Raw genomic sequence first — 13,553 nt, 5'->3', positions numbered from 1 at the left:
CGTTGTTCATAACACGCAGTTCTAGTTTTAATGGAACATTATTTTGCTGTGCGACTTATATAAGAAAATAACTTTTTGTGCAAATTTTTAAAAATTCCTAACGGTAAGAAGGTTTTTTTATAATTGGGTCAATCAACTCAACATTTATTTGATTGTTGCATTTTGGCAAAATTTTAGTTTTTTTATTTGCAAAAACCCAACCCCCTATTATTAAAATAATAAATGCTATAATTACTTTTATATATATGTATTATTACTATCCAGCTATGCGTACATTTCTAATCATAAATTATATATAAAATAGTCATTCACCAACAAATACTTTATGTTGGCTTCTTTATTATATTATGTGTTCGTTTCATGTGACCATTCAGCCCAACAAACTGATGAAATTTCGCATCACATAATTTACAGGCGAATTTCTTCACTTCCGAATGAATCTGTCGATGTCGTATTAACGAATGACAATTGGAGAAGCCCTTGCCGCAAGTCTCACAAATTTTATCTCTTATATTTAGATGCGATTTGATGTGATCGGTCAAGTCCCGTTTTTTCAGGAAGTCCTTTGGACACATGGTACATTTAAATGCTCGTATTTTCGTGTGTATGGCCGTGACATGGTAGCCAAGTTGAACTTTCAGTCTAAACGATTTGCCGCACAACTCGCAAATGTGCGGTCTTTCGGTCGAATGGATTGTGCTGTGTATTTTCAGTTCTGATGGAACGGCAAACTTTTTATCACAAAATTTACACGGATATGTCTTGCCAACATGTATCCTTTGCACATGACCGTGCAGGGCAAACTTCGACTCAAACCTTCTCTCACATTGATCGCAACCAAACGGCAAGTCCCCAACTTGATGGATTTTATATAGATGTGTCTGAAGGTTATGTCGCAGGTTGAAATTTTTCTTGCATACGTTGCAAACGAATCGATGGCGTGGACGTTCGTTGGGCATAAAACTTCGACACTTTTTATAATACCTCTCATCAGTTTTACTCAGTTTGGAATACTGGTTCTCTTTGCGCTGCTTCAGTTTGTAGTACCACGACTGCAATTGTTCGATGGCAGATGTTAGGGTATCCTCATTAAAATCAATATTGTGCTGGCTCTTTAGAATGCTGGAAAATTCTTCCAAAGCCTTTTGTCGACCATCGACATCACCATATGATGGATGATCGCCGTTATACAGAATAGGGAATGTGCCATATATGTCAATAAATCTCGAAGTATCTTCATTCCACTCCTTCAATTGCAATGGTTTCTGCAAAAGGATATTTTTATGGTAAAAATACATTCAACTTTCTTCAGCCTTTCGGTATTCAATTCTACTCACTCCTTTTTGAATAAATTGTTCTCCCGTAATGTTTTTCTTGTTTAAGAGCTCTTGCAGAAATTCGCATTTTTTGTAATAGCCCATTGAAACTTCCGGCAATTTCTTCTGGCTTTGAGATTCTAAATGGTATTTAATTATCGCACAATATTTATGAACACTATTAATTGCACTATTCAAAGCGGATGGTTTCATAAAAATGTTGAACTTTTGCATAGCAAACATAATTGCTCTCTCTGCCTCCTTGCGTGCTGCTGTATTTTCGAAATCTGGATTATTTACATCCCATAACACAGGTTGGCCTTTGTAAAAATCCAAAAAGTCATCCAGATAACGTTTTTTACGGAAAAATGTTGGAATAAACTGTATTGGGACACCAATTATCCATATTTAATTTACAAAAAGTGTGATATATTTTAAATACGGCATTACCTTATCGGTTACCACGGGTATTTCCTCATTTTCCGATTCGGATTCACCATCTTCATCCACATCAACTTCGTAGTTATCAACATCGTCCTCTGATTCGTTGTCTGGAACATAGTCGTCGTCCTTAACATCGCAGTCGAAATCGTCCATTGTATCAAGGATTTCATTTTCTTCGAGCACAGCCACTGGATCCACAACGGGCTCCCCCTGTTCAAAAAAAAAAAAAAAAACAATCAAATTGACTCACTCATAAAAGGAATTGTGTTTACCACCCCTACATCTGTAGCTGTTTCAATGGCAAATTTCGTTTCATTCGGCACTTCATCGACGAACTCCATTTCATGTTTGATTTGCAAGAGAGGCTTCTCATCTTCAATGTCTGTGTCCAGAACATCATCTTCTCGTTTGACCATAACAACCGAGGAAACTGTATCCTCCGTCAGCAGAACATGGTGAAGGCTGTCTTTTTGTTCATCGTCCTCCGTACACAGTTTTACAGGCTCGACACCATCTAATGTTTTGTGTTTCTTCTTTATGTGCTTCGTAAATTCGGTGTAGGCTTTTGATTTCTTCTCGCAAATTGTGCATTTCAAAATAAATCTCTTTTTTATTTCATCCAAATAAATAGTTCCGCAAATAATCATTTTGTTTACTGTGTTTATGCAAATACAAAATACTCAAAGATGCGTCCAAGGTAGATTTAATAAGGTAGCCGCATCAGCGATCCATTGCATCAACCAGCTGTTGTAGTTACTACGATGTAGTGCATTGACATGTCAAAAATATTTGGCAAAAATAAATTGATTTATTTGATTTTTTTTTTAATTTTCACTTAGAAAATATTAATTAAAAAGTATGACAACTGTTTTGACAGCGAAAAGTACCACCAACAGTTGTACTAGTTGTACTGATGCGCCTACCCTATTAAATCTGCATTGGATGCGTCGTTTTGTTCAAATGAACGATTCCATGAAATGAACGAACGGAATTGCTTTCCTTCCGTTTGTGTATCTAGTTGTACTATAACACCGCTATAACAGCACTAAAAACTTGAACAAATCGGGACCGCCCAAATTGCAAAGTTTATGATGGTAGAAGAAAATCCCTAGCCGGGGTTTAAATTGTAGACAAAATACGATCTCAATAAAATGTCAAATTTAACTGATTCATATCAAGATCTATGGCCCTCGCTCCATACAATAAATAAAAATCATATTTATTTTTATTTGACTTATATTTATTTATATTACTATATATATACTACATAAATATTGCATAACATTAATTGCCTAAAAGAAGGACACATTTAACCGGAAGCAAAAAACGACAACCTGAATGCTAACTCTACCATATTTGCAGGCATATCTGGTCTATGACAAATATAAACTTCTCGAGGTGGCGACAAAAACAAGCGTCCAATAACGGCAAATTTATACTTCTCCAGAGAAGTTTTATCAACCACTTGCACAGTCAGTCCATGTTCTTTTATTGGAATCATTAGGTCTCGTGTATTCTGAGTCCTCTGCCAGTCTCGTCTATGTCTGGTCGATCGCAATGTTTTGCGTATTGCATGAAAGCCCAAATGCATTTCCCGAGCAAAAGGCGCCGTATCCTTTGCAGACTTCAGGGGCGAGAATGATGTACAATTGGTGCCATCCACATAAATGTAATAGTAAATGTTATTAAGGCATCCCGATGATATATTTATGGGCACCACATTACTAATTTCCTTCCACAGGGATTCGGTGACCTGAGATTGTAATTCCGCATCTATAGCACAGCGTAATATATTTTCTTCCATGAAATTCTCCCAGTCCGAACCACTGTCGCTGTCATCTGCATTCGCAATGAGTCGTTTCTTGCTTGAATCATCCTCACTTGGTGTTAAACTGTGTACCGATGAACCACCCAAAGACGAACACAATTGCGTATCCTCTTCATAGTGGACACTTCGTTGCGCATGACTCGCACTGGCTGAAGAGGGCGATGATTTTCTTCGTATTAGTGTTAAATCGTTTCTCTTTCCTTCTTTGCTCGAGTCCAACAGTTTGCCATCCGCAAAAAGGTTTTGTACTTCCGGACGTTTGTTCGAAACTGCCCAGAACATTGCCAACGATTCAATACCACATTGCAAGAGATGATCAAGTGTCTCCTGGATTTCTTCGATATAGAACAAAGATGGAAGCACTTTAGAATTTATATCAAAATCGGGGGGACAAAATAGTTTCAAAATAACGGTTAATAACAAGTGTCCACGGCCACAAACTGCCAAGAAGTACCTATCACTCATATCCGGAAGTTTAACCTCTTCCCAAATATAAAGTTCCTTGGTGCCATGCTTAGCACTGAATTCGAACACACCACGACAACGCAGAAATGTCTCAACGTATTGTCGCATTTCCAGGGGCATTTGTGATGTCAGCATAAAACAATCGTAGTACAGCGTACTGCCGTAAATGAAGAACTCGCGATGTGTATTCAATGGCTCATCGTTCCAGTTGCGATAATCCATGGCTTCCATTTCACTTAGGGCGTCGAAAATGCGCAATTGCGCCTCTTTTGGAAGGGGTAAATGTCGTGATTCCTTAATAGCTTCTTCCAAAGGGAATCCTCCTCTGTGTCTATCCTTCTGACACATCAGACGAATACGTTGAATGTTGCAGAAATTGTGCATAAATTGAATAAATGTGGCATTTTTAAAACTATCCAAGCTCATTTGTGGCTGCATAAACGAAATGTATGTCAACAGTTCATCGGCACGCAGATTACCTTCGGGAATTGTTACCATAGAGGCAAGGTACGAAAACAATACAAGAAAGCCATTCAAATTGCGATAGAAAACAACATATTCCTCGTTATTGAAAGACAATTGCGATGCGAACGGCTTTGTCTTTAATTCCTCCGTTAGAACTGTACTGAGCGTGAGGAAGCTTCCACGTGCCTTGTACAGAAAATTATCGGGATTATCAGGGTAATAATAGAGCGACTTTTTATGTTCGTCATTTTGATAGCATTCCGGTGGCAAAATCAGAAGACCAAATGCCATCGAAGCTGTATTTTCCAAAGATTTTTGCAACTGTTCGAATTGCATGGAAAATTGCGAGTAATTTTCGATTTTGGAATATGTTGGCCCACTACCCTCAGTTTCCTTTCTTAGGTCTACAGAAGAAGCCAGAGAGTTTTGGCCTTGAAACTTAAGGCAAACCTTTGTAGGCTCGTCGAACTGCAACAATAAGTCATCAATATTGCTGGCTCTAATTTCAATGTTGTCCAACGATTTCAACCAATCTCCCCTGCCTATGGGAATGTGTTTTCCTTGTTGGAAGAATTCAGGCATATCATGAATGAAAGCATCCACCATTAAACATTCCGGCTTATCAACAAAGGGCACCACACTAAATCCCAATATAGACTCCACAGCTGTTGACCGACGACCAAAACGATATCGATCGGCAGCAGTAATCACTAATTCCAGGGTTTTGCAGCTATCCTCACTGGTGTTCACATTGCTAAATAAAATACTATCGTTTGTTGCTTTTGGTGGCGGCTTATCTTCTTCTTTGTTTGGCCTTCGACTGCCTTTTTTGCCACTTCTCGAAGGCAAATCTCTCTGGAATTCAACTTTACCTTCACCTGTTGCTTCCATTGTTGGTGCTGTTGTTTTACACATATCGATCGGTATGTATTCAATATAAAACAATGATCCATCTTCACACACGTATTGCTCCCAGTTGGCAAATTCACTGTCACTGTATGAATTGCTATAGGATTCATCTTCGGAATTACTGTCAGAATCCGCTTCGGTCGTCGAAGATCGAACAAAATCCGGATTATATCTTCGCATAATAAACAAAAAATGTTAAAGTGTGTATACAGAGCGCAGGCGCGTATACCTTACAGTCTTGTGCCGACTGGAAGTATTATTGTCGCCGACAGTATTCAATTGAATTATTCATTGAAAAGATCTAATGAGCTAGTTAAATAGGTCTATATTTTTCAATTGTAGATTTTTTGTGGAATCAAGCACATAGGACATTTGCTTATACTTGAAATTAATGTAATAAATAGTTTAGATCTCCCCCAAACAAAAGCTTCCAATTTTGTTTCAAAATAGAAAACAACGAATGTACAAAGAATTAGAATTCAAACATGAACGATTAAACTAGTTCAACATTCAAACCATAAGTGTGTACGTGCATTAAATATTCTGTAAGAATTTGTTAAAAATATTGGCTAAAGTCTGAGAATTCCCGCAAATGATACTATATTGTGCAATCAGGATATTTTTAAGAGAGACTTACTTTTAACAATCAAGAAGTTAAAATTAAATCAATCTCGCCTAACCTTTAAATTAATAAAATATATAGTTGAAGACTTAACAAATTTATTCGAATTGTTACATTCTGATGATATTATAAAAAAATAATGGTAATAATAGAGCGACTTTTTATGTTCGTCATTTTGATAGCATTCCGGTGGCAAAATCAGAAGACCAAATGCCATCGAAGCTGTATTTTCCAAAGATTTTTGCAACTGTTCGAATTGCATGGAAAATTGCGAGTAATTTTCGATTTTGGAATATGTTGGCCCACTACCCTCAGTTTCCTTTCTTAGGTCTACAGAAGAAGCCAGAGAGTTTTGGCCTTGAAACTTAAGGCAAACCTTTGTAGGCTCGTCGAACTGCAACAATAAGTCATCAATATTGCTGGCTCTAATTTCAATGTTGTCCAACGATTTCAACCAATCTCCCCTGCCTATGGGAATGTGTTTTCCTTGTTGGAAGAATTCAGGCATATCATGAATGAAAGCATCCACCATTAAACATTCCGGCTTATCAACAAAGGGCACCACACTAAATCCCAATATAGACTCCACAGCTGTTGACCGACGACCAAAACGATATCGATCGGCAGCAGTAATCACTAATTCCAGGGTTTTGCAGCTATCCTCACTGGTGTTCACATTGCTAAATAAAATACTATCGTTTGTTGCTTTTGGTGGCGGCTTATCTTCTTCTTTGTTTGGCCTTCGACTGCCTTTTTTGCCACTTCTCGAAGGCAAATCTCTCTGGAATTCAACTTTACCTTCACCTGTTGCTTCCATTGTTGGTGCTGTTGTTTTACACATATCGATCGGTATGTATTCAATATAAAACAATGATCCATCTTCACACACGTATTGCTCCCAGTTGGCAAATTCACTGTCACTGTATGAATTGCTATAGGATTCATCTTCGGAATTACTGTCAGAATCCGCTTCGGTCGTCGAAGATCGAACAAAATCCGGATTATATCTTCGCATAATAAACAAAAAATGTTAAAGTGTGTATACAGAGCGCAGGCGCGTATACCTTACAGTCTTGTGCCGACTGGAAGTATTATTGTCGCCGACAGTATTCAATTGAATTATTCATTGAAAAGATCTAATGAGCTAGTTAAATAGGTCTATATTTTTCAATTGTAGATTTTTTGTGGAATCAAGCACATAGGACATTTGCTTATACTTGAAATTAATGTAATAAATAGTTTAGATCTCCCCCAAACAAAAGCTTCCAATTTTGTTTCAAAATAGAAAACAACGAATGTACAAAGAATTAGAATTCAAACATGAACGATTAAACTAGTTCAACATTCAAACCATAAGTGTGTACGTGCATTAAATATTCTGTAAGAATTTGTTAAAAATATTGGCTAAAGTCTGAGAATTCCCGCAAATGATACTATATTGTGCAATCAGGATATTTTTAAGAGAGACTTACTTTTAACAATCAAGAAGTTAAAATTAAATCAATCTCGCCTAACCTTTAAATTAATAAAATATATAGTTGAAGACTTAACAAATTTATTCGAGTTGTTACATTCTGATGATATTGTAAAAAAATAATGGTAAAACAATGTTTCCAAAAAAACTTAACATATGCGAATGGTATTTTTGCCCATGACCACAATGACTCCTTCATCCTGTATTTCTTTGAGAGCATCTTCAAATTGTTCTCGTGTAATAAGCTGAAAATAAGACATCTAGATTAGTATATTTAGAAAAAAAAATATTTACAGAAACACTTACAATTTGCGACGATTCTTTGATTTCCTTAAAAAGTTTCTGATACGGAACTGTTGGTATTTTACCCTTCTTTTGAAGATTTTCTTTTATCGAAGCTACCAAATCAGCACGTTTCTTACGGGCCGCTGTAGAAAGGCCTGTTGTCAAGATACCCACATCTATTTTTCCTGACAATGGATCTGTGGCTGATTGTTTCAATGCTTCACGATGTAGACGCCATGCTTCCTCAACATCTTGTACTGTAACCTGTTGACTTAGTCGGACTTTAGCATGTGCCTCTGAAAGACGAATTAAACTTTCAAGCTGTCTTGGATAGGCAGAAATCTGACCACGACCGGCGCCAACTTTACGCATATCAACATAAGCCTGAATAAGACGTTGTTGAGCTTCCTCTGATAGTGTGGGCGAAATGTGTTCTCTGGCGTATGCTATGTAATCTCTTAAAACACTCATATCCTATAAATACGATAGTTATTTGTTGGACTAGAACAATAAATATTCAAAACATACAAACATAGTGTCCTCCTCTTCGTGGCGTGTAACATAGTACAGTGATACCAAATGGCCAGCTAAACGTCTATCAAAAACTTCATCCTGAGGATCTAATACCAAAAATATTAAATCGAAACGCGACAGTAGAGTGTGCGGCAAGTGTACATTGTCGATAATGTTTTTCTTCTTATTCCACTGGGATTCAGCTGGATTGGCAGCAGCCAATATAGATGTGCGGGCATTTAATTGACAAATAATACCAGCCTTGGCAATACTTAAAGTTTGCTGTTCCATGACTTCATGCAAAACACTACGGGTGGCATCGTTCATTTTATCAAATTCATCAATACAGCAGACTCCGTTATCGGCCAGAACCAAAGCTCCTCTGATGCCAAAGAAGAGTGAAACCGAAAATGTCAATATTACTTGAAGTAAGAAGAACATAAACTAAGGTGTCTTCAAACACCTTAGACATAGATGGGGTTACTTACGTTTGCAGTACTAATTGTCTTGTTTCCGGATCCTTTGTTACATACGCAGTCAAACCCACCGCAGATGAACCTCTACCGGATGTATACTGTGAACGCGGCACCAAATTGAAGACATACTGCAACAATTGAGACTTGGAGGTACCCGGATCACCACATAACAGCAAATGAATTTCAGATCTAAAGTTTTGTCTTCCCAATGTGGCATGTTTCTTCTTCGTACCACCAAACAATTGTAAAAGTATGCCCTTCTTGATGTCATCGTTTTCATAAATTGAAGGAGCGATTGCTCGAGACAACCTATCATAAATATCAGGCTTTTGAGACAATGCATGTAGTAGTTCAACACGTTCTGGGGGAAATATGTGATCTTTCCTGTAATTTGCAAATATAATTTACATGTATTTCAAGAAAGAAATATCAAATATGTGTTGGTTCTTACCCTTCTTCCTCTTCGTACAATCTTTTATTATCGACTTTTCGGAAGTGCACCACATCAATATGTGTCTTGTAAACACTTTTAACCGCCGATCCGGTTCTAGTGTTTTTCATTGGTGTTGCACGATAAATGCCTGTAACTGTTATACGGTCACCAGGTTGCACCTTATCGACCAAGTCATTATGTGCATAAAGCAACACATTATGTGGTGTCTGCCCAGCAGCCATATCGTCTGGAGACTCCTGAAGCTTGATCAATTGTTTATCGGTGAATTCAGAACGATTGTGAACCAAGCGGAAGCAGTGATTTGTATTACAGTTTGTGCACAAAGTAGGTTGTGCAATACGACCACGATCAACTTCCACAGTGGTTACAAAGTCACAAATAATACACTTAAAGAAGGCTTCTCTCATCTCGGGTATAACATTCGATGTTCTGATTACCATACCGCTGATACTGATAAGTTGATCCATATCTTCTGGATTCAAAGAACGCATATTACGTGTTTTATCAGCATTAAAAGGTCGAACTTGTATCTGATGTTCAAGTATAGCAGCTGGATAGCGCTCAAAAAACATTTCGTTTACTGCCATGTCAAAACTAGGAATAACTTCCTGGGGATAGCATATGAGCTGGCGATATAACGCCTCATCGAACGTTTTCAAATGAGCACAATTGAGATTTAGGTAAGGTTCTTCTAGGGTATGAATCTCTTCCAATTTTTGCAAATATAATGGTTGGTTGACATCGGTGTTCTCTGAGATTTCATCTTGTTCAGCCAATGGGTCAATGTACCGTAATAAGAACTGCTTGAACTTGGTCTTGCAATGGCTTACAACAACGTTGGTTCCCCACACAACCATTTGAGGTGCTGAAGATACCTCTGATGCCGGGTCAGTAGTTTCCGATTGTCGTTCCGGTATGGGTTCCAGCTGTAATAATTGATTTTATTGACTGTACATATTGAATGATCTACATGTGGACTTACCCCAGTACCGCCAATGGCAACTTGCCGCATCTTTTTATCAGTTCTTATATCTGGACGGGCTCTTAAAGGAGTACCACGAATGCCTGAGCGTGGTGTTCGAATCGAGCCCATTGAACTTGGTGTGCCATAATTCAATGGCGATGATAAATCAATTTCGCTCATATTTGCTCCCAAGCCACGGGCTGGGCTTGTTGCGGGTAAACTAATATTGCCCGGTGATGTTGGCGGCAAACTAATATTATCAGATGCCTGACCATGTCTAGGTCCCATTCGCATTGGCGTTTCTGCATCTGGAGCATTTATAGCTGCAATATCAAAATATTAAATTAATTAATTATTAAATTAATATTAATGGAACCAAATACTTACAACGCGTTGGGGTTTTTTGCCCCTTTGATGTTATAGCGCTATTTGGTGTTCTCGCTGGACTGGACATATTTAATAATTTTCTTTTCAGTCTTTGCACAAAAACAAACAAAAAATATCTTCACTCAACAACAGTCAACGATAAACTGCATGCAGGAAGGAATTGCATGCAAACAGCAAGCGAAGCCACCGGAGCCAACCGGGTATTTGGCGCGAAAACCAAACAAATGAAAAAACGTTCCACGTACTAACGAATGGGAAGAGAAGACAAAATGGCCGATAAAGAAGAGTTCAAAGTGGTATAAGGGAAAGTTTACGAATGAGGTGGGAGAGAGATGGAAACCGCGTTGTTATCGAATGAGGTTTATGCCATGTACAGACGAGCGTTGTTCGACCCTTAATTATGAAGTAATTAATTAGTTCCCCATACAAAATTGTCTGAGCGAACACCGACTTTTGTACGTTGTTCAATTCGAATGACTCTCTGAATAACCAAGACATTTTCCCCATCCCTAACAATTGAGAGTATTTATCGGAAATAAATTAATTTTGACAGTATGAATATATATAAAAAAAATTTTTTTTTGAATATATATTATAAAATTTTCAAAATTTTTCAGTAAAATTGAAAATGATGAATGAAAAGTAAAAAATTGTCTAGTTTTTATATATGCAGCAGCATGTAAATTTTGTTATCTACATAATGCGTACAAAACAAGTAACAAATTTGGGGAAACAGAAACCAAAAAATTCTCCAAATATTTATATGTGACATTTGAATTGAGAAAATATAAAAATGTATTAAAAACAACAAAATTTTCAGAAAAAATGGAAAACATGAATGAAATGTATATAGCTATGGGTTCTTACTATATTCAGGAGAAAGAGAATAATTTTTTCTATTTAAATTCATAGGTAATAAACACAAATATGTTGAGATTTCGGTATAAAAGGAGAAACACAAATTTGAAAAAGAAATTTCTGATGACATGAATTAAAAATATTGTTGTATGAACGGGTTAATTCATGTCTGAGAGCGAACTACGTTGTTCGAATGCTCGTCAGAACATGGTATTAGGCAAATTATGATTAGGGATAAGTAAATCGACTTTCGACTAATCGACTTTATGTGTTGAAATGTCTAATGCCATGTTCATATGGACATTTGAGCAACGTAGTTCGTTCTAAGAATTGGGTCTGTTCCCCTACTCCAAGAATCCACTAATTGTTACTATTTTTTCCGATATTATAAAGGTAAAAATCGTTATCGTAGTAAAATGTAGTAGATTCTTGCAGCACGGGAACAGACCAATTACGTACATGAATTAACTCGTTCATAAAACACTATTCTTAATGTATGTCTTCAGAGTTTAGTTTTTGAAACTTTGTTTCTTGTTTTACACCAAAATTTTAACTTATTTACGTGCATCACTTATGAATCAAAATGAAAAAAAACTCTCCTTCTCCTGACTATAGAGAGTTCATAGACATATGCTTTCCATTCTTTTCTGAAAATGTTGTTGTTTTTAATACATTTTTTATATATGTCACACATCAAAACACTTCAGTATATTTTTTTGTGTATCCCACATTTGTTTCTTGTTTTATATGCGAGTTAGAATGGAATAGAAAGAAGGATGTGTCCAAATAAGTAAAAAACTAAATTTACTTCCATTCAGTTTTACAATATTCATTCATTACTTTTATATTTTCTGAAAAAAAATTGTAAATATTAAGGGTCCCACACACTATACATCATGTCGATTAACCCCTTTGTGTATGTGTGAGATTGACTAGTGTGTGGCAAACTCTTCAATTATTATTCCAATTTTTTTTTTCAAAAAAATTGAAGTTTGAGTCGTAAATTCAGTTCTTTTTTATATCGTCACAATTTTATTATTGTATACACAAAATTATTTACTGTCAACTTTGAAAATGAATTAAATTCACCAGATTGAAAGGGTTTCATTTTCAAAATCAAAACTATTTTGATTTTCTTCATGCATTGTGTGTGTCACACATACATAAATAAACTTTCAAAAAATTACACATACTATGATAAATTTTGTACGGCATGATATATGGTGTATGGGACCCTTTAGAAACTTTTCCATGCTGTCAAAATAAATATTTTTTCGATAAATGCTCTCAATTGTTAGGAATGGGACGAATTTATTTGTTTTTCAGAGAATGATTCCAGTTGAACAATGTACAAAAATCGGTGTTCGCTCAGAATGTTCGCGTTGAGCGAAGTCGACTTGTGATCTTTGAGGAAATCGCAAAAGCGACTTTTCAAGATCGATTTTCGATTTTCTTCATTTATACTTGGTTTATTGTCAAAAAGAATAAATTTCCCAAAAATTACATATTCCAGAATTTTATTTCGTCTGATGACAAAAATCGAAAAGTCTAAAAGTCGAAATTTACTCCCGACTACGTATCCCTACGCGAAAATTGTGCAACGCACAGTTGCATTGCCTGAATAAAGCATCATGACGGCGTTAAGTGATAAACATAGGGAACTTCACATTGTATGATATATTGATTTATTTATTCGATAACGAATTTTCCTTTATGACATCGAATAGAATAGCAAAATCCAGTAGATTCTTCCAGTACGGGAACATACCAATTGTATACAATATATTACTGTATATTGTATAGTCTGGAACACAGCTATCATTGGACGTACTTGCTCAAATGTGAATTTATTTTGAGTGGCAACACAACAATTGCAAATTCTCTAGCAGTATGGCATTGTGTGCAGTAGTAGGTGACGTATAATGACGGCTGTCAGATTTTTCATTAGAAACTTGGTCTCGTATTAGTCGAAAGTTACATTTTTTGTTTAATTTTAAATTCCCCGTTAACAGAGTATTTAGCTCTGCGTTAATTTGGTCTCAAAATTCTGTCAGCGATCTACTGAAATCAAAGATCCAAATCCAATCGGCAAA

At 36.5% G+C, this 13,553-nt stretch overlaps 4 protein-coding genes across 5 annotated transcripts in view; all 4 read right to left on the bottom strand.

Moving 5' to 3' along the window:
• Nucleotides 1–13,553, bottom strand: part of LOC133336437 (protein lifeguard 1) — a 307,141-nt gene that overhangs the window by 212,221 nt on the left and 81,367 nt on the right. The window lies entirely within an intron of this gene.
• On the bottom strand, nt 324–1,421 carry LOC133336470 (gastrula zinc finger protein XlCGF8.2DB-like). Its single transcript, XM_061544768.1, has 2 exons — nt 1,338–1,421; nt 324–1,265 (listed from the first exon to the last, which is right to left on the bottom strand). Exons 1-2 carry the CDS (start codon nt 1,419–1,421, stop codon nt 324–326), a joined length of 1,026 nt encoding a protein of 341 aa, XP_061400752.1.
• On the bottom strand, nt 3,070–7,064 carry LOC133336469 (protein inturned). Its single transcript, XM_061544767.1, has 2 exons — nt 6,208–7,064; nt 3,070–5,599 (listed from the first exon to the last, which is right to left on the bottom strand). Exons 1-2 carry the CDS (start codon nt 7,062–7,064, stop codon nt 3,070–3,072), a joined length of 3,387 nt encoding a protein of 1,128 aa, XP_061400751.1.
• Nucleotides 7,641–10,532, bottom strand: LOC133336445 (DNA replication licensing factor MCM4). Its single transcript, XM_061544740.1, has 6 exons — nt 10,234–10,532; nt 9,249–10,177; nt 8,810–9,181; nt 8,337–8,703; nt 7,830–8,282; nt 7,641–7,768 (listed from the first exon to the last, which is right to left on the bottom strand). Exons 1-6 carry the CDS (start codon nt 10,507–10,509, stop codon nt 7,673–7,675), a joined length of 2,493 nt encoding a protein of 830 aa, XP_061400724.1. The 5' UTR covers nt 10,510–10,532; the 3' UTR covers nt 7,641–7,672.

This window comes from Musca vetustissima, unplaced genomic scaffold, assembly GCF_032173495.1.
Source record: "Musca vetustissima isolate MV318-11 ecotype Yass unplaced genomic scaffold, APGP_CSIRO_Mvet_v1 utg4709, whole genome shotgun sequence".
NCBI lineage: Eukaryota > Metazoa > Arthropoda > Insecta > Diptera > Muscidae > Musca > Musca vetustissima.
The sequence above is the reverse complement of the archived record's forward strand: the minus strand, read 5'-3'. Positions and strand labels throughout refer to the sequence as shown.

Coding starts and splice junctions, on each gene's coding strand:
- LOC133336470 (XM_061544768.1), bottom strand. CDS start 1,421: ATGGGCTATTACAAAAAATGCGAATTTCTGCAAGAGCTCTTAAACAAG. Junction 1,266..1,337: donor AACAATTTATTCAAAAAGGA/GTGAGTAGAATT, acceptor ATCCTTTTGCAG/AAACCATTGCAATTGAAGGA.
- LOC133336469 (XM_061544767.1), bottom strand. CDS start 7,064: ATGCGAAGATATAATCCGGATTTTGTTCGATCTTCGACGACCGAAGCG. Junction 5,600..6,207: donor CAAAATGACGAACATAAAAA/GTCGCTCTATTA, acceptor TATTATGCGAAG/ATATAATCCGGATTTTGTTC.
- LOC133336445 (XM_061544740.1), bottom strand. CDS start 10,509: ATGCGAATGGGACCTAGACATGGTCAGGCATCTGATAATATTAGTTTG. Junction 9,182..9,248: donor TTGTACGAAGAGGAAGAAGG/GTAAGAACCAAC, acceptor TGCAAATTACAG/GAAAGATCACATATTTCCCC. Junction 7,769..7,829: donor TCAAAGAATCGTCGCAAATT/GTAAGTGTTTCT, acceptor TCTTATTTTCAG/CTTATTACACGAGAACAATT.